This window comes from Oryza brachyantha, chromosome 3 (assembly GCF_000231095.2).
Source record: "Oryza brachyantha chromosome 3, ObraRS2, whole genome shotgun sequence".
Lineage (NCBI taxonomy): Eukaryota > Viridiplantae > Streptophyta > Magnoliopsida > Poales > Poaceae > Oryza > Oryza brachyantha.
In genome coordinates this window covers 26,662,675-26,690,547 of record NC_023165.2, presented here as the reverse complement: position 1 = coordinate 26,690,547, position 27,873 = coordinate 26,662,675, and the positions used below count along the sequence as shown (strand labels likewise).

The 27,873-nt window shown below is 41.2% G+C and overlaps 4 protein-coding genes and 2 non-coding genes across 10 annotated transcripts; 3 read left to right on the top strand and 3 right to left on the bottom strand.

The window, feature by feature from the left end:
- Positions 1-10,195: 10,195 nt before the first annotated feature.
- LOC102722562 (actin-related protein 7) lies at positions 10,196-15,592 on the bottom strand. The gene is made up of 8 exons (XM_006650620.3): positions 15,327-15,592; positions 15,017-15,229; positions 13,644-13,785; positions 12,349-12,593; positions 11,936-12,119; positions 11,165-11,232; positions 10,896-11,083; positions 10,196-10,777 (listed from the first exon to the last, which is right to left on the bottom strand). Exons 1-7 carry the CDS (start codon positions 15,402-15,404, stop codon positions 10,931-10,933), a joined length of 1,083 nt encoding a protein of 360 aa, XP_006650683.1. The 5' UTR covers positions 15,405-15,592; the 3' UTR covers positions 10,196-10,777; positions 10,896-10,930.
- Positions 15,593-15,745: 153 nt separating this feature from the next.
- Positions 15,746-18,741, top strand: LOC102711337 (pentatricopeptide repeat-containing protein At5g14080). Its single transcript, XM_006651817.3, has 3 exons — positions 15,746-17,267; positions 17,350-17,995; positions 18,138-18,741. The coding sequence occupies exons 1-2, from the start codon at positions 15,746-15,748 to the stop codon at positions 17,655-17,657; spliced, it is 1,830 nt and encodes a 609-aa protein (XP_006651880.2). The 3' UTR covers positions 17,658-17,995; positions 18,138-18,741.
- A 658-nt stretch (positions 18,742-19,399) lies between these two features.
- TRNAV-AAC lies at positions 19,400-19,473 on the top strand. Its single transcript has one exon. It is a non-coding gene; the product is annotated as a tRNA-Val (tRNA).
- Positions 19,474-21,648: 2,175 nt separating this feature from the next.
- Positions 21,649-21,722, top strand: TRNAV-AAC. The gene has a single exon. It is a non-coding gene; the product is annotated as a tRNA-Val (tRNA).
- A 2,323-nt stretch (positions 21,723-24,045) lies between these two features.
- LOC102722283 (transcription factor PHYTOCHROME INTERACTING FACTOR-LIKE 13-like) lies at positions 24,046-27,248 on the bottom strand. Of its 5 annotated transcripts, none has more exons than XM_040521880.1 (9): positions 26,922-27,248; positions 26,700-26,780; positions 26,039-26,600; positions 25,853-25,954; positions 25,710-25,775; positions 25,470-25,535; positions 25,086-25,373; positions 24,858-24,997; positions 24,046-24,286 (listed from the first exon to the last, which is right to left on the bottom strand). In XM_040521880.1, exons 2-8 carry the CDS (start codon positions 26,744-26,746, stop codon positions 24,875-24,877), a joined length of 1,254 nt encoding a protein of 417 aa, XP_040377814.1. In that variant the 5' UTR covers positions 26,747-26,780; positions 26,922-27,248; the 3' UTR covers positions 24,046-24,286; positions 24,858-24,874. The 5 variants fall into 5 exon arrangements, with proteins under 5 accessions (XP_040377814.1, XP_040377812.1, XP_040377813.1 ...); XM_040521878.1 differs by having other exon boundaries at positions 26,039-26,603; positions 26,960-27,248; XM_040521879.1 differs by having other exon boundaries at positions 26,039-26,603; positions 26,977-27,248.
- Positions 26,923-27,592, bottom strand: LOC107303942. The gene is made up of 2 exons (XM_015835454.2): positions 27,132-27,592; positions 26,923-27,003 (listed from the first exon to the last, which is right to left on the bottom strand). Exons 1-2 carry the CDS (start codon positions 27,531-27,533, stop codon positions 26,992-26,994), a joined length of 414 nt encoding a protein of 137 aa, XP_015690940.1. The 5' UTR covers positions 27,534-27,592; the 3' UTR covers positions 26,923-26,991.
- Between the last annotated feature and the right edge of the window lie 281 nt (positions 27,593-27,873).

The window sequence follows — 27,873 nt, the reverse complement described above, 5'->3', positions numbered from 1 at the left end:
GTGATCGCCAGCACGCAGAAGGGAAAACCACTGACGCCGGCGACCTGCCATGCGTCGTGGCGACGGTCGGAATTCGGCCGGCCGTGTCTGCGGCGCCGGCTCGCCGGAGCTCTGCCGGTAACACCGTGACTTGGGCCCATATGGGCCTGGTATCTCCTTGCGTATGGAAGAAAATCCGGCCCAATCTAGTGAGAGTGCTTTGGGCCCACCTCTCAGACGTTGCGCTCTGGAAATTTCTCACAAGAATATTTTCAGTTTTTTCCTCAGAAAAGAAAAGAGAGAACATTTTCAGTTTCTCAGTTATTTTGATCGCTATAATTCATATCAGTCCAGAACAGGGGGTAAAATATAATACTCTGGATACCCAAGATTGCATAGCGATCCAAATTAGGGTGTAAAGGTAAAAGAGAAAATTCTGGATCGTCAGAAATATTTTCAATTTAATATTTCTTACAATCCCAGCTAGACCGTGCAGGTGAAGAGTGATTTTTTTTATCTTCTAAACGTTTTCATCTATAAATTTCAAAACTAAACTTCACTAAATTTTATTTTCATAAATGAATCTTTTGATCACGCTGCTCCACCTTGTGTAGCTGAATAAAACTATGGTGTGGCAAGGGATCTAACATGCCAGTTGGACTAGTGTGACGGAATAAAGCTGTCACTTCAGACGAAATAGCGTGGTCAAATGATTAAATTTGTAAATAAAAGGATCAAAAAACATTTAAAAAATCCGTTCAGTATCTCCTTTACGTCCTATTACAGTTGGCAAAGAATTGTATACGGTTTTGATTTTGGAATGGAAGGCATTGAGAGAATTCCGAGCAGAAAGATGTGTAATTCATGTTACCTGAGTGACAGGTTTAGTTATCGATGTGTTGTATCACATGCTATACAAATGTTAAACATCGCTATTAGGCATTTTTAAGCCACAACAGATAATCCAAACATGAAATCCTGGGGAATCATTTTATAAGAAGAGAGTCTACAAATTTCTCACGGGTAAGTGCATTTCAACAGAACCATAAAACAAAGTAGAAATATTCTACAAACTTTTGTGACTACTAAATTCCCAATAAGTGGAAGTAAGTAAATGAAATCTACTTTTAAAAATCCGAGAAAACAAGATATAGTGGTTTATCATTATAAATTCTATGCAATACTAATACCGCTAGTTTGTGTGCATCCATATAAACTACTTCAATGGAGATACACTAACGCTTTGTTCGGTAGCAATAGAAATAAAGGAAAAGAAAGAAAATCACACCCATTTTTCATGAGCACGTTTCAAAGTTGCTAAATGGTACGTTTTCTTTAAAAAAAGAAATGTATCTAGAAATGATTTTAGAAACTTATATTAATCTATTCTTTTAAGTTAGCTAATATGTAATTTATCATTCACTAATAAAGTATATCGTTTTACGTGATCTGCTGCCTCTTCTTTCCTCTCTCAAACTCACCCTAACACCACCTTCTGTGTAGCAGTGTAGGAGCAACTCCAGGCATCTTACCTCAACCAAGCTGTGAGGGTTTTGTTTACTCACACCTCTTTCATTGCCCGACAGTGTCTGCGAAGACAAACAATCACATGAAAATATATAGAAAAACATGTCATTTATTAGTCATAGATGAATGGTTACAAATAGCTGAGGCCTTTCATAGGAGTTTTGTTAGTCATAGAACAAACGTTTTGGCTTCTGATGGAGTTGATGACTGGAGCAGCTGGCCAGGATTGGCCGGGATCTGCACAAGTCAGAATGTGAAGAAGCCACAGTTTGGAAGTAGTGTAGTACTGGCACAAATTTGTGGTTGATTGCACAGGCAAATCAATAAATGATGCTTTCGAAGTTTTGATAGTAAGAGTTCATATCAGATATGAAGACAATGATGAACAATTCCTCGAAAAAGTGAGAGATGATTTAGAAGAATCTATAGTGTATTGTACTATATGCATTATGCAGAGTATAGCCGTGCAGGCTTTGAGAAAATGCCCAGTCGGCCAGGCCCGAAGACCAAACGAGCCCAAGAGCGGCCCAGAAAAGAAGAAGGATTACGCTTTCTTTTCTGATATACAAGTAGTACATTTGACTTTGTTGTCGTTATAACTTCTTATATTAAATATATATATATTACAATTATAAAAACATAAGGTAAAGTAAATGATAAATTAATTTTAAATTTAAAACTTATATGAAACCAACTTACCACCTGCGCGCATACGCTCATAAATAAACATATATATTATTATATAAAATCTTACGACTAAGATACAACTCTTACATTTTACAGCCATGAGAAATCCAAAATATTTATCTTGCAAAACACAATACAAAAGCAGGTGTTCATAACAAACGCAAGCTCACACATTGATGGTAAAGGTAACAGTGGAGACTCTTAACATGAAACCCGATGGGTAAATGCATTTTAGGTATGTACTCATGGTTCTCTTAACAAGAAATTTAAAAACATAACACCATGGGTGAGTAAATATGGGTATGGTTTCTTACTATCCATGCCCATCGTGTTAGGAAATAATAGGCAAATAAACAATAAATATAGTAGATCAATCACAGAAAACACGTGATTTAACGTGAAAAACTCTCCTGAAGCAGGAGAGAAAAAAACACGGGAGACAACCAGTAAAATATCTTCACTATATCAAGATGAGGTTACAATATCGTACGATGGCTTACAAAAGGTATATATACGGTGAAACCCTAAAATCCATGCGACCGGCCTCTGCTTCGCTCCATCGAAGTCGGCCTTTCATACTAGGGATTTATATCATAACTCAACACAACGTCAAATGGCATATAGGCATGCATGTTAATTTTATATAGATATATATCATCTAAAATTTGGACCAACATAGTTGTACGCTCGGCTAATTAACCCAATAACTAGCGCATAAAATAGGATAAAACCTAGAATATTTAGATGTAGCATATAGGATCTGCAACAATACTCATTAAGTAAGTGATCTAGAATGATTATTACATGTATGTATCTTTTGAGTATTGGCTTGCTGTCCTATTATTTTTTTCCGGAAACTCTTTTGTTTGTTCATCAATAATCATTCATGTGATTGCAGCTTAGTGGGTCGAGTGTGGGTCACCAATTAACCAGCCAAGGAACATGGGTGTGGATTGAAAGAAAAATAATTCCCATTAGTTATTTTGGGATCTCTGGTGTAAGAATTTGTTTATCGGGGGTGGGTTCGGGGTGACAATACCTAGTATACATAGGTTTATTGCCATATTTAATTGGCGGGTACATATATAAATCATCTATCGATAAAAGAATAATTAGACGTAAATATGAGCGCATCTGTTCGGATGGATAGATTTCACGACAAGAAGCAGAGTTGAGCTACACTCAGTACGCTAGAAATCCAAAATACGGTTGCATAATCTGTCATCGATTTAACTCTTTTCCAGGGGTAAGAAAAGGTTAAGAGATCGAGCGCTCCAGCAAAGGCAAAGGATCTGAAACCTAAGACATACATGCATGCTCAAATAAAAAAATATGGCACCGAGCCCACATAATCAAAACTTGGCTACCTGATGAGCATACCAGCATAAGCCGGTAACTAATACTTTTTTTAAAATTTAAATTTTATGCTATAATGTGACATTTTTACACTAATCCCTATTATTTCAATTATTTCGATGATTCCAGAGTTAATCGAATGCTTAAATAAGGATATCCAATCAATTTAAAATTTAAAAATTAACCATTAAAATGACTAAAATAGAATAATTTGCTATGTACTTGTCTAAGCCAACATAATAGTTATATTTTAGTACAGAATTAGGAGCATGATCAGTCACTTGGCTTCCCTTTACACCCGTCAGCTCATGCATCGATCTATAACCATAACCGAACCTCTCTTATTTAAAAGGTCCACCTATTAATCAAATGTTTAAAAATTTTAATTCTATTCATTAAATCTGGTCGTTGTTATTGGATGATAATCTAAAAGCATGCACGCAAATAAAAAATCTCATACACGCCCCCTCCCTCCAAGCCCTCATGTATTACGCGCGTGTTTAATAGAAGAAAAAAAATTAAACGTTTGATTAATAACAAAAGTGTTATTTAAATCGACAGATAGAAAACCATGCACGGAAGCAGTTGTACGTACATGCGTTTACTGTCAGCACTACCATCAGTAAAAGATGACAAACAGTACATGAAACTAACTAGCTAGGCAGTCAATAACTTTTCAGTCAAGTTGCTCAACAAGGAACTCCATGAAGATACAATAAATTAAGCAGAGAACTAGGTTAATTAGTACTGCAAACCATGAGAGAGTACGTCACACGTGAACAACAAAATGCATGCAATATGTATTAGCAGAACTACTCAAGCTATAATAAGAAACCATAACCAAACGACTAAAGCTGCAGTTACGACTGTTAGACAGGGCAGTCAGGGGTGATTGTGTTCCCTCTTTTTTTCCAAACAATATATGTACAAACTAATAATAAATATTAGCGAGCCAAAGCCAAGGTTGAAATTAAAGCTACGATAAAATAAAAACTTAAAATCAACTCTAAATTTAATGTTAAAAAATTAAATTTTAGCTGAGAAACGAAAAGACGAGGTTCGAGAGCTTTACATCACCACAATCCATGCATATAAGGCATAATTAAGAATGTAATAATAATGTAACTAATTAATTAAGTGAACACACACAATATGAGAGCGAGCGAGTGAGTGAGAGAGAGACGGTCATGCTTGGCTCCTCGCACGCCATCCGCGGTAGAGCCAACCTAGGAACAATGCCGGGAGAAGGGCAGTGCTTGAACGAGGTCGTTGGCAGCTACGCGAGTGGCATACAGGGAGCCAGGCATATCCCCTTTTCTAACCTCTTTCTCCGATCGGCACCTTCCTTCCACACGTACTACCACCCTACCCACCTTCTGCATCATCCAAATGCCATGCATTCCAGTGCACTGCAGTGCCTCATTTCACGGTCCCTCTCACACAGCCCAATGCTAGACTGAACACTTGGAGATGACAAACATGCACAGCATGTGACAACACGTACTCCTTCCTACTCATCAACGTAAACCAAAGAGAGCTCATTCCTCAATGCAGATCGAGGCCAGATCGATTGCAGGAATGGCGTCGCAATGGAGATGGCTGGAGAAAGAAGAGACGGTACACACACACAGAAAGAGAAAGAGAGAGAGGACAATGCATGCAAGCTGAACAATGGTGTAGTGCATGTCTGGCTGGTTAATTGGTGAGAGGGGAGGTACTAGCTTGGAGAGGAGAGGAGAGTGGAGATAGCTAGAGAGAGACTTGAAAGCTCGTCTTGTTGCTCTCCCCTATAAATAGCTGCAGCAAGCAGCAAGCCAAGCAAAGCTCTCTCACCATGTCCTCAAAGTGCCCTAATCCCTATTCCCTCCCGTCCCATCCAATCCCACAGGCAGCGGCACACACATGCGCGCACGTTGCACGCGCCTCCAAGCTATACAGCTACGAGCGAAGCTCTCCAGTGCTATGGAGTATCAATCTTTAGCTGCTGCTCGTATGGATGGCATCAAGCAAGCAAGGTAGCGCCACACAGAAGGTCGGCTTCCCCATCCATCCATATATACATGCACAAGCCGCATCGCTACAAGGATTGGAATAAAGCGGAGAGGAGCGGAGCGCATGGGCATGATGGCCGCTAGTAGCAACCAAGGTGAAAACCCTAGACAGTGAGCCCTAGCTGGCACTGTGTCAGGAGTGATCACACCCTTCTCATTCTCCTCCTCTCTCGTCAAATATCTTTGTGCTTGTGTGGTCAGCCGCAGCTGTGCTTGCCATGCCTGCACGCCAATGTCACGGAAAAATGCATATTTTGGGTCATCTTTTGGCTCTCTAAAATAACAAGTCAAACGACATATTTATAAATAAAAATTAATTTATAAATAAAACTTTTTATATATTTTATTATTGTAATTTAAAAGTTAAAGTTAAAAAATAGACTATAATTAAAAAATTTAAAAATTTAAAGTTAAAAATTTTGGCTTATAAGCACAACAAAAACCTAAAAATAAAGGTAAAATGTTTGCTGAACTGTGTGCATAACCGCGTGTATCATGCATATGATTTTTAGTGCACTCTAGTTATCCGTTCTTTTATTATGAAAGATAAAAGGAGTATTTGAATTTTATAGTTATTTAATAATATAAATGGTAAATTTATTTATTATAAGATTAAAATATAATCTTTAGAAAGATTACTTGGTAAGATGATAAACTTTTGTATAATTTTTTTAGAAAAAAATCAGCGTTTGGTAGTTCAATTTTTTTAAAAAAGAAGAAATAATCCGGAAAAAAAGGAGAGAAACGCAATGCGTGCACAACATATCTGACACATCGGTCTGTCCGACGGTCGCTGTGGTTTTTGCTTTGCGTTGGCTTTTTTCTGAGACGGGAGGGGTTTGTCCGGCAGCGGTTGGCCGGGAGCCGGATTCCCCTGTGGAGTGGAGTGGACCAGCCCAGCCTGCCTCTGCCTGTGGGTCACGCACTCTACTATGTCTCTCTCTCGCTCGCACCTGCAGCCGCATGCATGATAGCTTTTTAACCACGCTGCGCTGCGTGCGTGCGTGACACCCCGTGAATATGCTATGGTATGCACGGTGCCCTTTTTTTTTCTGCCGCCTTTTCTTTTTCTACCTTGGCGTCGTTCGCTTGTGGTTTAATACGACTGCCAATTGGGCAAACACAAACGGGATTTTGTTTTCGTGTCGGTTGCTGGTCTTATTTCGGATTGAAAGTTAGATACTGTTATGTACTCGTTTCACAGCTAGAAAGTTATATTTATTACTAAATTATTTCTAGTCTTTGATATATCGATTGATAAATGTATATGATATATATATATATTATAAATGTGGACAATATTGAATAGTCTTGCATGGTGAAATAGGAAAAATATTATTGATAGTCAGAATTTTAAATATTAATTAAACCATATCCTATATGATAAAGGTTGTGTTCGAACCTGAAGCTTACGAAAGTTGATTAGCCGCACGGAAAACGATAAATATAATTAGTATATGATTTATTAAGTATTACTTATTAAAATTTGAAAAAAGAAGTTATTTGATCTTCTAAAATGATTTCTATATAGAAAATTTTTGCACGAAATACATCATTTAGTAGTTTGAAAAACGTGCTAATGAAAAACAAGGATCAGTTCAGCTCCACAAGCTGAAACGAACGCAGCCAAACATTTTCTCGATCTCAAAGCAAGTGCTCTCTTCTAGTCCGATCACAAATATTTACCGTTTAGAATAATATTTGTTCAAACTTTTAAAATTCCTATAACCAATTTTATGCTAAAATAAATTTATAAAAATCTAATAAGTTTATCATATTATGTAGTATTTTTCAAGAAAAAACTATGTGTCATTTGTTTTACATTTGAACTAAGCATTTATCAGAAATTGTTAATGGTAAAAATATTAAAAACTTAACCAAATCTCATACTACGTACTAAACAACAAATGGTTTTTCCAATTGAAAAGATAGTGCTTAGTTTTAAGATAGATGGATGGAGTATACATGCACTTCCAGCATGGCCATCAGCCAACCTCCCAGTAAAATTCTCTTCCCATGCGCATCCTGCCGAGCCAGCGTACGCGCCAACCAAGGGGATCGCGCTCGGGCGTACGACCAGGTCAGTTTTAGCCGGCATGTCGCCGCGCTGCGCGCGCGCGCGGCGTACGATCGAGCGACCGATGCGTCGTCGACTCGTCCTGGTGTTAACTAGTACTACTCCTCCTCCACCAGTAGATGCATATGCTTGCTAGCTGCAGCGCGCGGCGCGGGCGTACGTTACGTACGTGAGCTAGCTACTGCTAGTACTGTAGCAACCAACCAACTACGTGCGTGCGTGCGTGCGTTCGATCGCGCGCGCTGCGGGTAGCGACGCCGAGACGCGCAGCAGCAACACTGGCAAGCTATCGGGGAGATTCGAGCGCGGGGGCGAGGTGATGTGCGAGGTCGAGAGAGCGAGGCCCGTTGCGGCTGGTTGTTTGTCCCCCGCTCCTCCTGCTCGCCCGTTCCCTTTTTCATCCTCTTCCGCTCATCAGCATCCTTCTCGACTCCAATGTGGGGGATGGGGATCGATGCCCCCTCCCCACACCCACACCCACACCCACACCTGCCTCACGCCAATGTCAGCGCGTTGCGGTTCTCATTTCATCCATGTTGATCCGCTGCATCATTTCCTAAATTAAATTAACTGTATTACTCCCTCCGTTTTCATAATATAAGATATTTGACTCTTTTAGTTACAATGTTTAATCATTTGTCATGAATTAAAGCTAAAATATTTCCTAGCCAAGTTTATAGGCACCCTCTTTCCTAATTTAGAATCACCCTAATCTCTAAACACATGCTTCAAGAGATGGAGGGGTCATCTTTTTGCTTTTTCTAGAAAAAATCAAATGGTATTTACAAATAAAAATAATTTATGAATAAAACTTTTACACATGTTTGTAGAAAACAAGACTATACGGTGAAAAACCTCAAAATCAATTTAAATTTAAATTTTAAATTTTGGTTTATAAACATAAGAAAAACTAAAAATAGAGGTGGAAGGTCAATGATAAATCCATCGCCACACTAAAATCTTACTGATAGCATACTATTTTAGTGTGTACTCTCTTCGTCCTAAAACAAACCAACTTTTTACTTTTTATTTATAATATTTGACTCTTGATCCGCTCCTTAGCTTCCTTCTCGACTCCAATGTGGGGATGGGGATCGATGCCCCCTCCCCGCACCCACACCCACACCTGCCTCACGCCAATGTCAGCGCCTTGCGGTTGCACCTCTCCCTTTCATTTCATCCAATTAAATTAACTGTATTACTCCTTTCGTTTTTATAATGTAAGATATTTGACTCTTTTAGTTGCAATGTTTAACCATTTGTCATGAATTAAAGCTAAAATATTTCCTACACCAAGTTTATAGGCACCCTCTTTCCTAATTTAGAATCACTCTAATCTCTAAACACATGCTTCAAGAGATGGAGGGGTTATCTTTTTGCTTTTTCTAGAAAAAATCAAATGGTATTTACAAATAAAAATAATTTATGAATAAAACTTTTACACATGTTTGTAGAAAATAAGACTAAAAAATAAACTACATTGAAAAACCTCAAAATCAATTTAAATTTAAAATTTAAAATTTGGTTTATAAACATAAGCAAAAACTAAAAATAGAGGTGGAAGGTCAATGATAAATCCATCGCCACACTAAAATCTTACTGATAGCATACTATTTTAGTGTGTATTCTCTTCGTCCTAAAACAAACCAACTTTTTACTTTTTATCTATAATATTTGACTCTTGATCTTATTAAAAAAATTACGATTAACATTTTTATTTTTATTAGATGATAAATTATGAATAACATTTTTATTTTTATTAGATGATAAATTATGAATAGTACTTAACGTGTGACTTTTTTTAATTTTTTAAAAAATTTAAATAAGACAGATGATCAAATACTGGACATTTAATTTTTAAAAAAATTTAAATAAGACAGATGATCAAATACTGGACACGGAGAGACGGAGGAGTAGCAATGTCAAACGGGTCACGCTGCCTTTTTTTCATTGTACGGTTTGTTTCTTTTTCTCAAAATTACTACTAGGAAGTGTGTGCACAGCACCGTCCTAATGGCATAGCCCGACAGCGACTAAGACGCATCTGGTTGACAGGACAAAACCCACATGAGGGGCGGTTTTAATTGCGGAAGAATGACCGGGAGAGCCACCCAAAAGGCAAGACAGCGCTAGCTTCCATTAGAGACAAGATCGGCCTCTTTCATTGGCTGCTTGCTCACAAGCGGCCACCCTAATCTGCAAAAACTATTACCACTACTTTTGTTGGACCGCGAGCAGCTTTTGTTGGAGGCCACGTTTGCCACTGTTACCAATCCAAAATCTAAATCTTTTATGCATTACAATTCAATCAACATTTGCGGCCAACTGGAGGCTAGTTACCGCTGCTCTTTCCATCTCAAAATGTAGCTACTATAGATCACTCCCGGTCCAAATTCATAGATCAAATCCTATCTAGATAGCTATATTCTGAAATAATGAAAATAGTATATAAATCAGATGATTGGCCAGCATGTGCTGAAATATTGTGCCATGACATCACGCCATTGGATTGAAAGGTAGAGCGCTTTTTTTTCAGCAATCAACCCCACTTGTTCTTTTCATGGTTTGCATGGAGCCAAGGCCCCAAAGGGAATGGGTGTGCAAGATTTATACAGAACCTTTATGCTGCATCTTGTCCTTCAGAAAAAATGAAAGAAAAAAGAACACCCGAGTTCGCAGACAGGAATTAGCTCAACGCCTCAACAGCCAAAGAACTTGGATAATAACAATACTGCTTCTAATTTGTTATACACCACTACAGCTACACAGAATTCAGAGAACGAATGAATGGCAAGGCAGAATCACGGAACGAACAGGTTTCTGCACGCTCTTGAGCGGACAAGCATTCAAGCAACCGAATACAGCCTACTTGCGCAGTGGAGTACACTAATTTTCATCTGATTTGGCAGGCACAATCCTCTACAACTAGTAATAAATAGAGACCAATGTTAGATTCTACTGCATCCTGGCAGCCGCGGGCACAGCTGATCCAATGAATTGTTCAGAACCGCAGCTTCAGAGGATCGACGTTAGTACAGCAAGTTGAAGCACAGGGCAGGCCCCTATATGCCAGTTAGCTGTAGATTCGAGCATCCACGGCCTGAAAGGCAAATCCAGTTTTGAGTTGGGGCCAGTCATGTACGTACGCTCGTACACATCACGTGCTGGTGAAACAAAGCACACAAGAGTTGACAGCAACAGTAAAAGGGTGCACCTACCCGGGCAAAGTTCATGGCTTCAAGGCAAGCTGTGTTCAGAAGCACTTCTTGTGAACAATGGATGGACCAGTCTCGTCGTAGTCTCCCTTGGTGACATGCTGGTTCTGCGGGAAAACGACCTTGGCCAATATTGCACCGCCCAACCAGGCCGAGTACCTCGCTAGGTTCTCGGGCATATACTCTGGGGGCTGGAGGATCGAGTGTTGGGTTAATAAAGGTCAAACCGAGTTAGAGTTGGGGAGTTGGGGATGAAGGGAGAAGGAGGTTACCTTCACAAGAGATGGGCAGATTGCTGAAGCAGACAGGTTTGCCTCTCTCTGGAACCTGTCTTCAAAACCTTGAAAGATGAAAGCACAGAGGTCATTTACCTATAAACTGATTATAATGCTCTTAGGTAAATAAATAGATTCAAATGGTTTTGGTCACAATGAAATGATAAGTCATTTAAAGCAATCTGCAGACAAGCATAAGAAACTCAAATGTATCTGTTTATGAAGCATATATCCACCAAAACATTTTTTTAAGCAATTATTCACTAACATATTGATTACATGAATGCTGACTACAGCATCTGTGACCAGGATGCAGTACTGTAAGACTCTTGACTATTACTACTACCAAACCACTCCTCAAATTTTCAACCACGTATTCAGTGTAATATTGAAAGGTGAAAAACAATCAAATGACAACAGCAGAACAAGAGATTGCTTAGTCTTACAAAAGATCCCATTCTTTCTCCCTCCAAATATAAGTTCCAGGTCCAACAGTACAAGTTCTCAAAAAGGGCAAACTACCATACTGGTCTCATTTCCTTTTTCTGGACATAGCAAGGAAACAAACCATACCAATTTTTACATGGATCATAGACCATTAGCACTACAATGCTAGTTTGAAGTCGCATACAGAATGCAAGTCTTCATCCGCTTCACATGTATATATAAAATAGTAAGACTAAGAAATGTTCCTATTATTAATAGCTGATGTATATGCATTTCCTACATAAGGTAAAATACTGAAGACTCTAGGTAGAAATAACTAACCAGTCATTGAGGCAGTGCCACCACACAACATAGTGTTTTCAAGCAGCTGACGGTGGTACTCTGGTGCGACATTTGAGACACTAGTAACCAGCTGGTGAACAATTCCATAATCTTCTAGGCCCAAAATGTGGGGTTGAAATAAAGCTTCACCAACAATATAGCGTTCTTTTTCAATTGTTATAACCTGGAGGAACCAGTGTTTAGAAAATACAGGTTTGCATAGATTCATAGAAATAAGTAGCCAACAAGAGATATGATCAAACAAACAGAACAAGTCACACACACACAGCTATCATACATTTCATGAAGAGACAGATTGCGTACAAGACATACAAGTAATAGAAACAAAGTAAATGCTAAGCTATATATATTATACATAGAACAGAAAAATATAGAGCAAGTCAATAACCAACCTGCCCATCTGGAAGAGTGTGCCTTTCTGGTCGGCATGAGCTTCCAATGGCTTCAAAGGCCAACTGATCTTCTGCGCAGCATGCATACTGCTCTTTCAGCCTCTCAACATCAGAAATATCAATGTTTACTGATGAGTTAGATTTTTTGAGCTCTTCTGCGAATAGGTTTGTCAAGTCAGTTCCTCCAATGTCAAATCTCTTTGATGCTATGTGCTGAACAGCACCTTCACAAACTGGAGCAATATCTGTTAAAATAGAAAAGAATGTCAATACAGCAAACTCCAAAATAACTGCTCCTTCCCACCATTACTAAAGAATGCTTATCAAAACGCACCACATAGCCAATGCTGACCAACATAAATACAGTTCACTGATAGAATTGAATTATCTATATACATCTGTAAGTATCAGCTTTGATGACTGTGCCCTGCTGTGATGTGTTATGAAAGCTAGTTAATTAAATGGAATATTTAACAGATCAAATAAATGCTTCTCTATGCTTGTAACAAAGAAGTCCTGGTTACTCCACAGTTATTCCCAATAAGTCAGTATGATAGAAAAATAGTGCGATAAAACAGTGACTCAGTTTTTTTAAAAAAGAAAACTAAAACAATTGAGATAAGAATCAAGGTAGATATATTAGCTTAATGATTCAAAAGTGGAAAAATAATAATGGAAGAAGACTAACCTACACAAATGTTTCAATTACACAAGGATTTATGTCACCCTTGTATGATGTTTTCTACTGTATGCATAAACATCATTAATCACTGGACGACACTTCTTGTTGCACATTTTTTGAGCTCAAAAGGGAATTACATATTTTTCCCAGCAAGCCTTCGATATGTGCTGCCTTATTTAAGGATAATCTGAAGTAGATAAAGAACATGCAAGGAGCCAAGGAATATATGGTACACTTGTACGGTTGTCTTCTGTGTGCTCATAGGCATTCATTAGGTGAATTTGGTCATGTCGTGCCTATACTAGTACAGACTTACCCCCCCCCCCCCCCCCCACGCACACACACACACCGCAGCCACAAGTAAATAAATAGAATAGACGACAATATGTGTTGGTTTTTCAAATCATTTTTCCTAAAAGAAAAGTTGGGGTACAGGAAATTTTAGTTTCATTGCAAGGCAAGAGTTTAAGTAAAGTCTGGGGAAAATCATGATAAATAAACCAAATAAAAGAAGAACAAATCAAGAGAAATGAAAAAAATATTATACTGACTCAGATTAAAATAGCTTGTGGAATTGACAGTGGTGAGGACACTATTGATATGGTAAAATTACCTATTTTCCCATGTCCAATGTCCACTGTACAGCCAGAAATGCGTCCAACTGCATAAAGTGATAATACTGCCTGCTCAGAGTCATAAAAGCCTGAAACGTTGAATTTTTCAAACATAAGTTGTGCCAGCTGCTCCCGAAGTGCCTGGATAAGGCATAAAAAAAAAGATGGGGAAACACAAAGTCAAAATTTGAAACAACAAAATAACAGTTAGATCAATGCATTCATAATAAAATAATGAGCAAAATCAAATGAAAAGAGCTTTGGAAACTAGTAACAAAGAATTTGTACTAGTACTACTTCCGGTCATTTATATATGATGCTTCAGACATCCAAATTAACTATCTTTTGACTAAAACTTTTTGTCCTAACGACAAACATAATGACCGGGGTGAGTATTAAAAATGGTGAAACATACTTAGAGCAATAAAAGATTACATAGAGCAATAAAGATACTAAGTTACCATCAAGATTTATATACTTTTAGCACTGATTGGCTTTTCAAAACTACTCACATTTGTTTGGTCTATGAATTCATGTTACCATCAAGATTATATAGAGCAATAAAAGATACAGCACAGAAATCACACAGGCCCTTTAGGATACGTCATGAAATGTCTAAATATGCTATCAATAGGACTCATCCACAGTAGTGTAATACCAATGTGTGGAAAATAGTAAGTAGAAGGAACCCAGATACTAAGGTAGCACCTATTGGTAAATGGTAATTTTGAAATGGAACATAGGCACAGCTGCTAATAAACGTTGCTTGGGCAGAAATATGGATACTGGTCAATAGGATGTATTTCAAAATCGAGTCAGATTTGATACAGAGCATATATGAAATTGACCTGAGGTAGAATTCTTTAAAATTGAGATATTCAATAGAGAACCAAAATAGCACAAGTGTTTGACTAAAACATACATTTCGGATAAAAATCTAACCAGATAAGATGGCAGTTAGACTAGAGACTATAGAAAGCAAGCTTGACGCAGAGTGTTTAACTCACTAGGGGCACCTCCCAGACATAACAAAAGGATTGATCTCACAATTTGGAAAATTTTATTAAATGGCCCTAAAATTCGCAGTATAAGATTTCAGCCTGTAAGGAGATAAGTAACTAAGTATCATGTAGGCCAGTGGATTACAGACACTATTTTACACATTACTCATAGGGTCAAGGCTTGAGGCCACATAAAACTAACCGAGTTAATTACCTAATTTTGAACCCAATAAACCAAAGTCCATTAGATCCAATTTCAAAACTTAAAACTAGCCATATGTACTTGCTTCAGTACAATTTGGACTAGTTATCAGCCCAATCAACAGGTTTTATTGCGTAGAACAATAAACACGCTCAAATTAACCACGAACCTTGGGTGTGAAGAGCGGCTCCGTGAAGAGGATCTGACCCTCATCCCCAATCTCCCACCCAATGTTGCTGTACAGGACGTAGTTGAGCAGGTCCTCCATGGCGTCCCAGTCCTTGACGAAGCCACGCACCACCGGCTGCACCACCTCCTCCACCACCGCGCCGTCGCCCATCTGGCCGTCCTCAACCTCCAGCTTCATCTTCGACGGCATCACCTAACCCCCCAAACCAAAAAAAAAAACTCAAATAATTCGCAGAGAACCGACGGAATCTCAAGCAGAGTGAAGCGGAGCGGGAGATCTGACTGCTCACCAGCGACGGGGCCTGGTCGGGCAAGGCGATGCCGGCCTTGAGCAGCTTGGAGCCCGCATCGACGACCACCGCCTCCATAGCGGCGAAACCCTAGAATGCGGAGCCGACACCCTGGCGTTCAGGGCAAGAGGATCGCGCAGATGAGGAAAACCCTCTCGCGGCGGAAGCGAGCCGCGGGAAAACGCGAGGGTTTTGGAGGATTTGGAGGGAAGAGAAGCCGCAGGAAGAGGAAGAAGGCGGCGTGGCGTTGGTGCTCGCGGCCGCGGGAGGGAGACAACCGCGTGGGGTCTCGAAGGCGGCCGCGTTTCAAAGAACACAAATGATAAGCGTTTACGTATTTTTTGTTTCCGCTTTCACTGACGGCTTGTCTACTTCCATTTTACGCTTTAGCTCCCTCTCTCTCGCTGGCGCCATCCGCCATGGCCCCACCGCCAGCCACCTCGCGCTTGCGCCTCGCCGCCGCGCGCGCCATCTCCGGCGGGCCGCCGCCGCCGCCCGCTCGCCCCGCGGCGGCGCCCACCTCAACACCGCAGGCCTTCCACGCGCACCTCGCGTCGCTCGCCGAGCCTTCCCGCGCCGCCCACCCCGCCGCCCTCCTCGCTGCGCTCTCCCGCGCCCGCGCCGCGGGGCTCCCACTCCTCCCGGCCACCCGCGTCCTCGCTGCCTCCGCGCTGCTCCGCCACGGCCGCATCCCCGACGCACTCGCCCACTTCAGCCTCGTCCCCGACTCTTCCGCCCTCCCCGCGCCGCTCTGCAACGCGCTGCTCACCGCGCTCGCGTCGTCCGGGTCACTCGTGCCCGCGCGCAAGGTGTTCGACAGAATGATCGCGAGGGCCGTCGAGCTTGACACGGTTGGTTTCGCGGTGTTCGTCAAGAATGTGGGCAGAATGTATGGTTTGGCTGAGGTTCTGCGGTTGGTTCAGACAGTGCACCATCGAGGAGACCGGGTTGATAGGTCAGTTGTTGCACTGATGGTTGCTGATGGTTTGTGTCGAGAGGGGAGGATTGAAGATGCTTCGCATTCTTTAGAGGAAATGAGGTTGCGGGGGTGGAAGCCGGATTTTGTAGCTTATAGAGTTGTATCGGAGGCGTTTAAGGCAGCAGGGAGGGTGGAGGAGGAAGGTAGGATCTTGAAACAGAAGAGGAAGCTCGGGGTTGCGCCTAGGAAGGAGGACTACAGAGAGTTTGTGCTTGCATTGTTGTCTAGGAGACAGATTGGTGAGGCAAAGGAGATTGCAGAGGCAATTGTTTTAGGGGATTTCCCTATTGATGATGATGTATTAAATGAATTGATTTGTTCGGTGTCTGACATTGATGTCGATGCTGCTCTTATGTTCTGCAAGTTCATGGTAGGAAAGGAGACATTTCCAAGCAGTGCTATGCTTATACGCCTTTGTGAGAGCCTTTGCAAGAATGGGAAGGGTGATGATATGTGGGAGTTTTTTAGGGTGCTTTTAGATAAAGGGTATTGTAGAAATGTGAGGGACTACCATTTGATGGTATCATTCTTAGGCAAGGCAGGGAAGGTCAGAGAGGCATATGATGTACTAAAGGAGGTGAAAAAAAAGAGACTTGAGCCTGACATTTCATCATACAATTCTCTCATGGAGGCACTCTGCAGAAATAACCTCCTTAGGCCAGCCAAGAAGCTGTGGGATGAGATGTTTACCAGTGGCTGTAGTCCAAATCTGCAGACTTACAATATACTCATAACAAAATTTGCAGAAATCAATGAAAGTGAACAGGCACAACAACTGTTTGATCGCATGTTCCAGAAAGGAGTGTCCCCTGATGGCACAACATACACTTCAGTCATCAATATGCTGTGCCAAGAAAAAAAATATGAACAGTCTGTGGAGATCTTTACCAAATGTGTGATGCAGGATCCTGAATTGGCTAGTTCTGTGTTAACCGTGTTTATGCTTGCACTCTGTAAACAAGGTATGATTCTAAAGTAATGTTCTGAGTGCTGTTTTAATTGTCAAATATCTCCTTTTGAAATGTCATCCATGATATATTTCAGGTAATTACAAAGGAGCATTGGGTGTTATATCTTGTGCTCCATCCAATGTTCAGAGTGTGAATTCACACGTCATTTTGTTGAAGTGTCTAACAGATGTTGGGGAAGTAGATTTGGCAATTGAACACATAAAATCTATCAGGGGCAATTTCAGCTCGTGTTTCCAAATTGTAATCAATGAGCTCATGGCCTCTCTTTCCACTTCTGCTAGTCTTCAATCTGTCACAAGGTTGATTTCTTATTTAAATTCTCAAGGGATAATTCATGATGTTGGCCCGTGGATGGAATTGATAGCGGACGGTTATGCCTGAAGCAAAGTTTTCTGTGTTATGCTATTGTAATCAACACTGTGTAACATGACTGGAGTACGTGACACTATTTCAAAAAGGAAGATAATGATCTTTTGAATTTGAAGGCAGGAGCTCCACTGATTTCATTAAATTGGAATTTGGAAGTTAAAAGATACAAGTAGAAAAGGAAGGTTCAGAATGTTGCCAAAGGGGACAGAAAGTGAAAATACTTGGGAGTTATTGGGAATCAGAAAAGAAGCAACCTGAATTCTCAGTATTCACCAAGTACACATGGCTGGAGATTTGTCATGAAAATCACGTGGGTGATCACTTTATTCCAAGAACGAGAAATTGGTTAGGTAATCAGTTATCCTTTTTTATCTCTTCTTTTATTACTATCTCACTTGTAATTCATTGGTCAAACCAGTGAATTTTATTGTTAATTGTACATCATAACCTTCAGACATGGTTAATCTTAGACTGAGTTTCTTCTAATTGCAGGTAGCCAAGTATTGTGCAGTAGTTTATCTCTGTTCCTGCTGCAAGATTTTGCAGATTGTTTACTAGTCACTAGTAACTGATCCGTGTGGCAATTATGCTTGAAGCCTTACGCAGGCCGTGATCATCATTTACAATGCCTATGAGCAAGCAACAAACAAGGTGCATTACCCAACAAAGCAGACCATAACAGTGATACTACTTCTATAATGATGGCGAATCAGAATGACTTTGTCAGTTTGTGGAACGTTGGTAATTCTGATCAGTGATCAGAGATGTTGGGTTATAGAGGGCCAACAAAGCGATAGCGATTCCCTCCATCCCTCTAGAAAGGTGAAAAATGAGGCTGCCTGAGCCTTCCTGAGCCCTCCTAAAACTTATGTTCAAATCCGAACTTTTTTAACCATGCCATCCTACTTGGTGTGACTAAATAACATGGTCGCGCCATGCCATGAGTAGCTGGTGCGGCCATGTTCTTTGCCACACCAGTCTGGCATTGTCAAATAAAGCCAAATTGATATGGCAGTTTTATTTAGCCATACCAGCCGGTTTATGTTTATGTTTGAACATAAGGTTTATGGTGGTCTATTTTAAAAATAAAAAGTCTCAAGAGATTATAAAAAAAAATCTCGAAGGATGAATCACTGTGATGATGCGTATGGTTTCATAAGTAGCTTTTTTTTATTAGGGTTAATTATATCCATGCCATTATAATTTTGCCTGTTTTTTATTACACCTTAACCCTGTTGTGTCATTTTAAAACAAGGCTCCTGCTAAAAAACATTTACTTGGAAAATACGCATTTTTTTGCTATCTACATAGCCTAAACAATAGCAGGACAGAGTCTTTAAAAAATCGACAGCAAATTAGGATCTTGGGTACGTGTATTTTGAACATGCCTGAAATATTCAGATTGGAAATAGTAGCAGCTACTGCACTGGGGTTCAGTGCCAGCGACGTGCTTCTCTGCACTGGCTGGAAGCCAGGACAGGGAAAGAAGAGGAAGATTAGATAATAACTCTAGCTTGCTGTCTTCTCGGCCCGGCCCATCTACTAATTTCGTTTCGTTTTCTCTTAATATTTTTAGATGATTTTCTCTTGATAGATCCTTATTTTAATTTTCTTTGGAGGATTTGTTAATTCGAGTCACATGTGAAATTCACCTGAATTTACATGGAAATTCTGGTCAAACGGAGAAGGTTTTATGTTTAAGTTCATGTGTTAAGTAGAATGATAGGATATTATATAGAGCATTCTAACAATTTGGTTTCGTGGTGTAGTTGGTTATCACGTCAGTCTAACACACTGAAGGTCTCCGGTTCGAGTCCGGGCGAAGCCAAAATTTTTGATTTTTCAAACTAAAAACAAAATTGGTTTTGAAACAAACGGACCTCCTATATATCATTCAAAAAGACTTGGTTTTTGAAACAAATGGACCTCGTCTCTGTATCTCATGGTTACCCATAATAGCTTATGCAGACTATTAATAGCCTTGGTTTTGAAATAAATGCACATCCGTATTGTTGATATGTCTTTGTATCTCATGGTTAGCGAGCGTAAGCAGCGTAATGGACCTCGTTTCGTTGATAAGGGCATCCTCAACGGGGTGCTTACACGGAAGCTTAGAGAAAAAATAAACCTTGGTTTTTTTACCACGTCAAATTAACCCGGCGCTAATACCACGTCAAAGATTAAGTTTCCACGGATGAAGAAAGATGTAAGAGATTCGCAGAGCAAGTTGGCTTCTACTTGGAACAAAATCGCGGCGATTCGTTCAGGATTTCACTGATTTGCGACGGACCCAAATACACGCTGACGCTGCCAGCCGCGCCTGGTTTTCGTTGCGTTGCGTTGCGCGGTGGCGGCGGCGCGACGAGAGATCACGAGACGAGCACGAGCACGAGCACGAGTGGTAGCGCGTGTACGTCGCAGTCCGCAGCCGCTCCTAGCCCGCGCGCGCGGCGGGGGCCGGGACTGGAGGGGGGCTTCGGCTCAAAATTCCACCGTGTCAGCGGTAGCGAATGGGCGAGGAGCCGTGCTGCTGAGTTTACCGGTGGCTGCGCTCATTTCAGCTTGGTGGGATACACTGTTACTGCTACTCGTTTTTCGTTAACACGTTTTTCAAACTACTACTAATTGATGTATTTCATGCAAAAAATTTTTATATAAAAATTATTTAGAAGATCAAATAAATTTATTTTTTAAATTTTTAATAAGTAATACTTAATTAATCATATACTAATTACATTTATCCGTGTTGCTAATCAGCTTTTGCAACGGTCTACTTCGAACGCAGTGCCGGTTCGTTGATTAATTATTGGAATTTGCCCATATATAGCACAAATAGCTACTTTCAACATCTCAAAAATCCACCTCGTTCATATAAGCTTTAGCGTCATCTTACTTATTTAGGAGAGGGGGGAGGGGTCTCCTTTGGATTGAAGAAATTTTATAGCGTTTTTGGAGGATTCAAATCCTTTGGAAAAAATTTCTACGAGATCCTTTTGATCAAAGGAATAGGATGCTTATCTATAGAAAAATAAGCATGAGCTTAAATCTCATATTCTTTTTTTTCTTTGAGAAGTCCAATTCAATCTCTTCCTTTGTCACTCTAGTTTCTATCTCTATCTCAAGCAAAATCCTTTAAAATTCCTCCGTTTACTTCATGCAAACCATCGAAAGAAACCAAATCTATAATTCATGTGATTTGGAATTCCATATGATTTTGCATAGTGTGACATTCTATTTCTGCTTTTTTTTTCTATTCATGTGTTTTTATACTCCATTGTTCCAAAGAAGCACTTTAAAGGGATGGTGTTTTTTAGTCCTTTGAGTAATGGTGTATGAGAGAACTACACAAACACTAGGACACGCTAGTTACGTGTGAGTTATCTGATTTAATTATGAGTTCAATCCGATAGGTCTGTCTCCGAAACTGTCAACTTCAACATCATGCACTAGGGAAGGATGGCTTGTTGTTCGTCTACAATGGTCTTAGCTACGGCGCATCAAGAGAGAGAGTGAATAAGATTTTTAAGAAAGAGTTATGCATGACTGCTTGTTCTCCGTCCACCACGGCTTCAGTTGCGGTGTGTCATCAATGTGTACAGCTGCGGAACGTCCATATGGCCATCACTGACTCACTATGAACGTTTTAATTTGGAACCTGATTCAAAATCGTTAGTATGTTTTGAAAATATTTCGTATTTTCGACATATTTATGGCAGGGCTTCCGTATAGTTGTCTATAAATCGTATTCATATGAAATGGTTTCGTTAGTATACATATGCAATGGCACGATTTATCTATTAAATAATACATACTCATATTTTCAACGGTAATGGTATGTCCGCCTAAATTTAGTGGATGGTTTTTATTCGTAATGAAGGAACTATATAATCTGTGCATTTTAAATTCCAGCTAATATATTTTCTCCACCAATCCACAAATCCAAATCGTTTGCGACACTGTCACATTAATATATAGGCGATAGATTGTATTAACAGGCCAGCTTGGTTTCGTGGTGTAGTTGGTTATCACGTTAGTCTAACACACTGAAGGTCTCCGGTTCGAGTCCGGGCGAAGCCAATTTTTCCATTTTTTTTAGAAAAAACCTTCACATGTTTGAATTTACAGATAAACATAGGTAATAAATGACCCTAAAAGGTCTGAATTTCTGCCTTGTGACTCACAATTTTGACTTTAATGATAAGCTTAACAAAGGTAATAAATATGCCTACTTGGTGCCTTGTGACCCACAATTTTGAATTTACAAATAAAAAAGGGTAATAAATGTTTCTACTGAGCACCTTCTACATCAGCGAGTTTATGGTATAAAGTTCCATATAATTTAGCAGGCAGTTGGACTATATTTATCACAGGAAAAAGAAAGATCAAGCACTGCTCTTGCTCTGCAGCCTTCACTACTAGCATGGAACAAACAGTACTAAAACACAACTTGAGAGGACTGGGTCAACAAGAGATGCAACCAACAAACTTGGACATGAACTCCAAATCTTTGCCTATAAATGTGAAACAAGATATGATCCCAGATTCCAGTGCTCATAGATGGTGACTGAAGTGAACCCTCATAAACACAAGATGCAGACAAGAACATCAATGAATCGTCTTTTTTTTTTTCTTCTAGAATGATGTAGGAGATCTTCATGCTATTATATCGAAGAGAAACATCAATGCTCTTAAGGGAAGCTTATGGGAGTGCCTGATAAACGGCACACCGTCTCTGAGTTGTTTCCCCTTCCACCTCGAGGCCAATGTGCGGTTGATCCAACGGCTCAAAACAGTGATGGGCTGACCCACATGTAATGGGTGACTGACTGTAGTATTTTTATTTTAAACCCCCGCCCCTTCCAAAAAGAAAAACTGAAACCAAATTCATCTAGCTGAATAAAAGTGAACCACCGTTACGTGTGAGCATAGTACAAAAATACAGACTGGAAAAAAGAACCGATGACCTTAGCAGCTCGGTTCTACTGAAAGACTGTTCTGCAATCGAACTAGGAAAAATCCGGTGAACGGGGCGGTTTTTTGGTGAGCCAACAAATCGGTGATGGTTTTTTAGAATCAAACCGGTTTTTAATGTCATATAGCAGTATGGTATTATGAATTTATGATTTTATTCACTACATTTAATTTTTGATGCGGTCATGTAGCAATAGATGTATAGGTTTATTTATGCATGTTTTCACCAATTTGTGATGGCCTATATTAAAAAAATACAAATCAAATATAATATTAATAAATTAAAAACTGACGGTGAAGAACCGATGGCCAAATCGAGTCGACACCCGATCTTCTTTTTTTCACTATGCTCACGAGCTGACCTACACCCATCGGTAAGCATTTTCATAAAATGGCCAAATTTCCTTTGCCAACTAAGGGAAAAGAAGTAAATACAGCAATAAAAACACCACATCAAGTGCTTAAACCAACCACCTCTACTGTACATGTCCCGGCAGCACAAGCCAGAGGTTACATTGACATCACTGTCCATCCAGGCGCTGCAAGTGCCATGGCTGCATCCTCCTCCTCCTCCTCTACACTGCAATGACGCAGCTGACAAGGCCTGTAATCCTGAAGAACAACGGAAAGGCGAAAGCAACGGTGTGAAGGCGTGGAGCAAGGAGTGCCAGGAGTAGAGACAGGAAAAGCCCAGGAGATAGATATGATCCTATGAACCAGTTGCAGCGTGCAGCAGGGACCCCCCCACACACCATGTGCATGTAGGACCATGTCCATGTAACCTGCACTTGAGTGCTGTAACATCAGGCAAAAGAATATCAGAGCAAGAACTGAACTTGCAACTCCTGTGTACCTACCTGATTATCTTCTGATGGGATGATGGAATTTGCAATGGTGGTAGGGGCTCCAGACATGATCCCCAGGCTCCCCCAGCTGCTGCTGCTGCTGTTGATGCTGCATGAGCCACAACAGCCAGGATGCTGAAGATTTTTGGCATTAAGTATGTCGGGTCGTATGTGCAACAGTCAGACACATTCAGACAATCTGATGGGCTGGCAGCTTCATCTGTGTTTCACCAAATCTTTCCACAAACAGAAACTCGTGTTAGGCTAATGTATAGATAAGATCTGTTTTCTGTGTGATGGTTGCTCACCAGGAGTGGCACTGGGGCGAAAAGACAAGCTCTGATTGACCTGTACTTTGGATTTAAAGCAAGAACAGTATCAGTTTGTTATCCAATGAGTTTATGTAGGACCTGCTGTCTTGGATTCTTTTGTGCCTTCCTGTTAGACCTGGTTGCTTGCATGGCTGTCATTCAACAAGTGTTTCAACCCTTTCTTTTTCATCACAAAAAATAGAAAAGACATTTGTAGGAATTGAGAAAGGATGATAAAGAAGGGTAAAGACTGCCACAGGTACTTAAAAGGTGTCCTGGGAAATGGCCACAAACTTAATATTATAAGGATTAGTGCATACACTGGTAATTAGTAGCATCTTAGAGAAGGGAGAAAATGCTATTCTGCATTTACAGATACTTGTAGCATTTATGTCAGACAGATATTGATCGAGATACATAACAGCAATGTGTATGCTATCTGTTCATCATGTCAATGTTTTCAGCTACCTCCAGAAACACGGCCCTTGCGCAAGTCTACGTTCAATTCTTTATCCTGTAATATCGAGAAAATAGAGATCATAATTATTAGTTCTGAAGTTATCCACCTCCACCTCTTTGCTATCATGTGGTCTATTCGATGCAACAGTGAGACACTGAAATGGACGTACAACCGTTAATTTTCACGGACAGTGCTAGAAGATGTCAAACCAAAAAGATTGGCACCACCAACTAGTCGATCAGATGACAGGTCAGATGAAAACAACTGGTTAGCTTGCATGAACTAACAGGTTACTGCAAAATTTTGAAATTTTAAGCTGGACGATGATGGCTTCATGTTCTATGCATCTGGTCATTCTTCAATAAAAAAAAAATTAAATGCCATGCATTTTTAGCTTAATAAACAGATTGCAGATAATAAGGGTAAGGTAATAGATCCTTGTGTTACCTACTTAATATGAAAGCTTAACCTGACAAAGAGTGACTGCACAAAGTGCTGATAGTGTTCAATACAGGTATATTGAGTATTGACTGAAATTAATATGTGCAGTGATGTGCAGCTCAAGTTTTTCTCAACATCATTTGAAAAGAAATAGGCAGATGTACTGATCGGTGAAAGTGCTTACAAGCTTCTGGTCTGATTCTAAAGTCCATCAGAGGTTGGTGGTTGTTCAGCCCCAGAATTAGGCAGAACAGTGCTAGCTGGCACTTTCGGTATCTGGTTTTGCTGTGCTACTTGAGGTCCGGAAGGATATGGTCCTGATACCTGCAAATGATCAATGACTAATCGAGGTGAACAAATCAAAGAGGTCTGAAAATTTCCTTTGTCAGCCATACTCTGGTTGTTTTTGTACCTGTGGTGGTGCTGTTTGCCAGCCATCTGGGTGAAGGAAGGGATTGCTTGCCTCTCTCAGTTGAATGTTTTGCATCTGGTTTGCAACATTCATCGGGTTCATAGCTGGAGATGAATTTAGAGGGATGTGATTTGGCAGGGAATGGTTCATGTATGGCAATCTTGACATCTGACTTAGGCCCTGTGCTGCAGGCATGCACGCTGAATTCATACCCACGGCCATTGGTGCCATGAACTGGTGAGCACCAGGAAACATCATCGGCGCCATCCCGGTAGTCATCCACATGATCTGAGGGATATTTGACAATCTCAATCTCTAATGGTAATTGCCCTTATATAGAGCCATGTAAAGTTCAAATACAAGAACTAGTAGTTGAGTTCAAACCTGAACTTGCATTTGGAGTGACTTCAGATACTCGATTGCTTCATCTAATATAGATGCCTTGTCGGTCTAATTGAAAAATATATAGTTGCAATTAGTAAAGTATAGACCCAAAAAGACTTGAATAAAAAAGAGAATCATATCAGCAAAGGGTAGATCAGATATGCCACCACTCACCAACATAACTGTATCAGTCCATGGACTTGCACCTGATCAGAAAAGATGCATAATACTGTTTCTTACCTTGTTGCAATGAGGTATGAGTTCTTGCAATGCGCGCATCTTCTCGTTGATCCGATCCCTTCTTCTCTACATCAGTAGAATTTTTTAGGATCACAGCTATATTGTTTTCCCTTTTTATGATCAGGAGCTGTGTTTGATCTCACCCTCTCTGACAGATTATGAACTTCAGCTGCACGAGTCCTCCGCTTCGATCCATATCGCCGCGACGATGATTTGGTCTCTTCAGTTGCCTCACATTCAGCATCCTGCAGAAATTCTCATCAGTTGAATTCAAGGATTCATCTCATGGATAGCAAGTTGGAAGCCATGGAAGATGGGCCAAGAAACACCTCACTGCGGCTGTCTGAATCTTCCCTGCCCCTCGCTTTCCTCTTGTGCGCGCTGGCGCTCTCGCTCGGCAGCCCGGAGCCGGCGAAGTTGCTCCCGGACCCGCCCGACGACGACGTGCCGGCGCCGTCGTGCGTGCTGGCCCCGCGCGGCCGCTCCGGCGGCAATGCCGCGCCGGCCTCCCTGCGCCCCGCCGGCGTCTCCGGGATATTGTTGCTGCCGCAGAAGGTCGAGCAGATGTCGCCGGGCCAGCTCGACCCGATGCCGCTCCTCAACGGCGGCCCCGCCGGGGGCGCCATGTCCGGCGGAGGGTGGTGAGAGCTGGGCCCGGCGCCCCGGAACGCGTCGCCGTCCGGGGACGCGGCGACGCTGTGCCAGAGCTGCGTGTACAGGTCCTTCTCCAGCGCGTCGTCCATGGTGTCCGGGAACCACGCGGCGGTCTCCTCGCCGGTGAGCCCGCTGACGCTCCGGCAGCGGCCGGAGGAGACGACCCTCGGATGCGCCTGCGCCTGCGCGACGACGCCCCCGTTGTGCCATAGCAGCTCCACCAGCTCGTTGTCCGTGCTGCTGCGGATCGCCATTGGATTGGGGCGTGCACACAGATCAGTACCGCTCGGCGACAACAAAACGAATCCCTTCTTGGGTTTCAGATGAAATCTTTACACTATTTGCTTCGTCTGATTCGCCGCCGATCTCGCATTGCCATCCATGCCCACGATTCTTGCGCCCCGAGAAATTCACAAGCTGAACGCACAAAACACACATGATTAAAAAAACAAGAACAGCAAGCACAACCGATACAAAGAAACAAACTTTGCCATGGAATTGAAGAAGAGCCCCTTAAAATAAACCAACAAGGATAAGCCGCAAAGTGATGCAAGAAACCTGGAACTGGAGCAGAAAAAAAAAGAAGAGCAAGCCACCTAGCCAACCTAGCTACCTTCTTCTTCTTCCTCTAGCTCCCAACCTGCACAGCCATAGCCCACACCATCATCATCATCATCAGCTGCTGCAGAGAAAGGCAAAAAAACAAAACAAAAAGGAGAATCCTTTTCTGCACAAGCAACTAGCAACAGCTATTGTTGACTCTCTCGCCTGAACAAATGAACAGTGAACACTACTGACTGGAGCTGCTGCTGCTGCTCTCTGCCTCGCGTCGCAGCGAAAGGCGGCAGCTTTAGGCAGCAGAGGCGAGTACATATATCGCAAAGCGTACTCGCGGTCGTCAGAATCAGAAGTAACAAGGCCCGTGGGCTGCTGCTTGCGTTTGGATTCTTGCCGGGGAGATGATGGAGGAGGAGGAGTCGCGCGATTTCTGCAGTTCCGATGAGGGTGAGGGGGAGGAGAGGATGCAGCTGCTCGCTCGGCATCGTTGTCGGATCTCCTTGGAGTGGGATATATGTCGGCCCTCGGAATTGCCAACTTGGATTTGCAGGAATGGATGGATACATCACTCTCCCGCTTCTCAGCTTCTGCTACTGCTGCTGCTGCAAGCATAGGGCTCTGTAAACAAATTATTTCGTCTTCTTCTTCTGATCTTCAAATGTAACTGATGTTGTATGCCTCTATCACTCTGTGCATCATGCATGTAATTGTTGTGTACTGTACTGGGTTATAATTTGACTGGTGTTGATCTAGCTGCAGCAGTTAAGTCTTTGCGAGAGGGTTTTTTCATCATCCTACCTCAGGTACCAAGAATTTTGAGATTTATTTTGGTCTAATAAAAAGTACCTCAAGGTGCTAAATTATTTCTTACCATTGAATCGGATTGCACTGTTAGATCTAACGATCAGAAATGATTTAGTACTACGAGATACCAGTACCTCGATGTACTTTT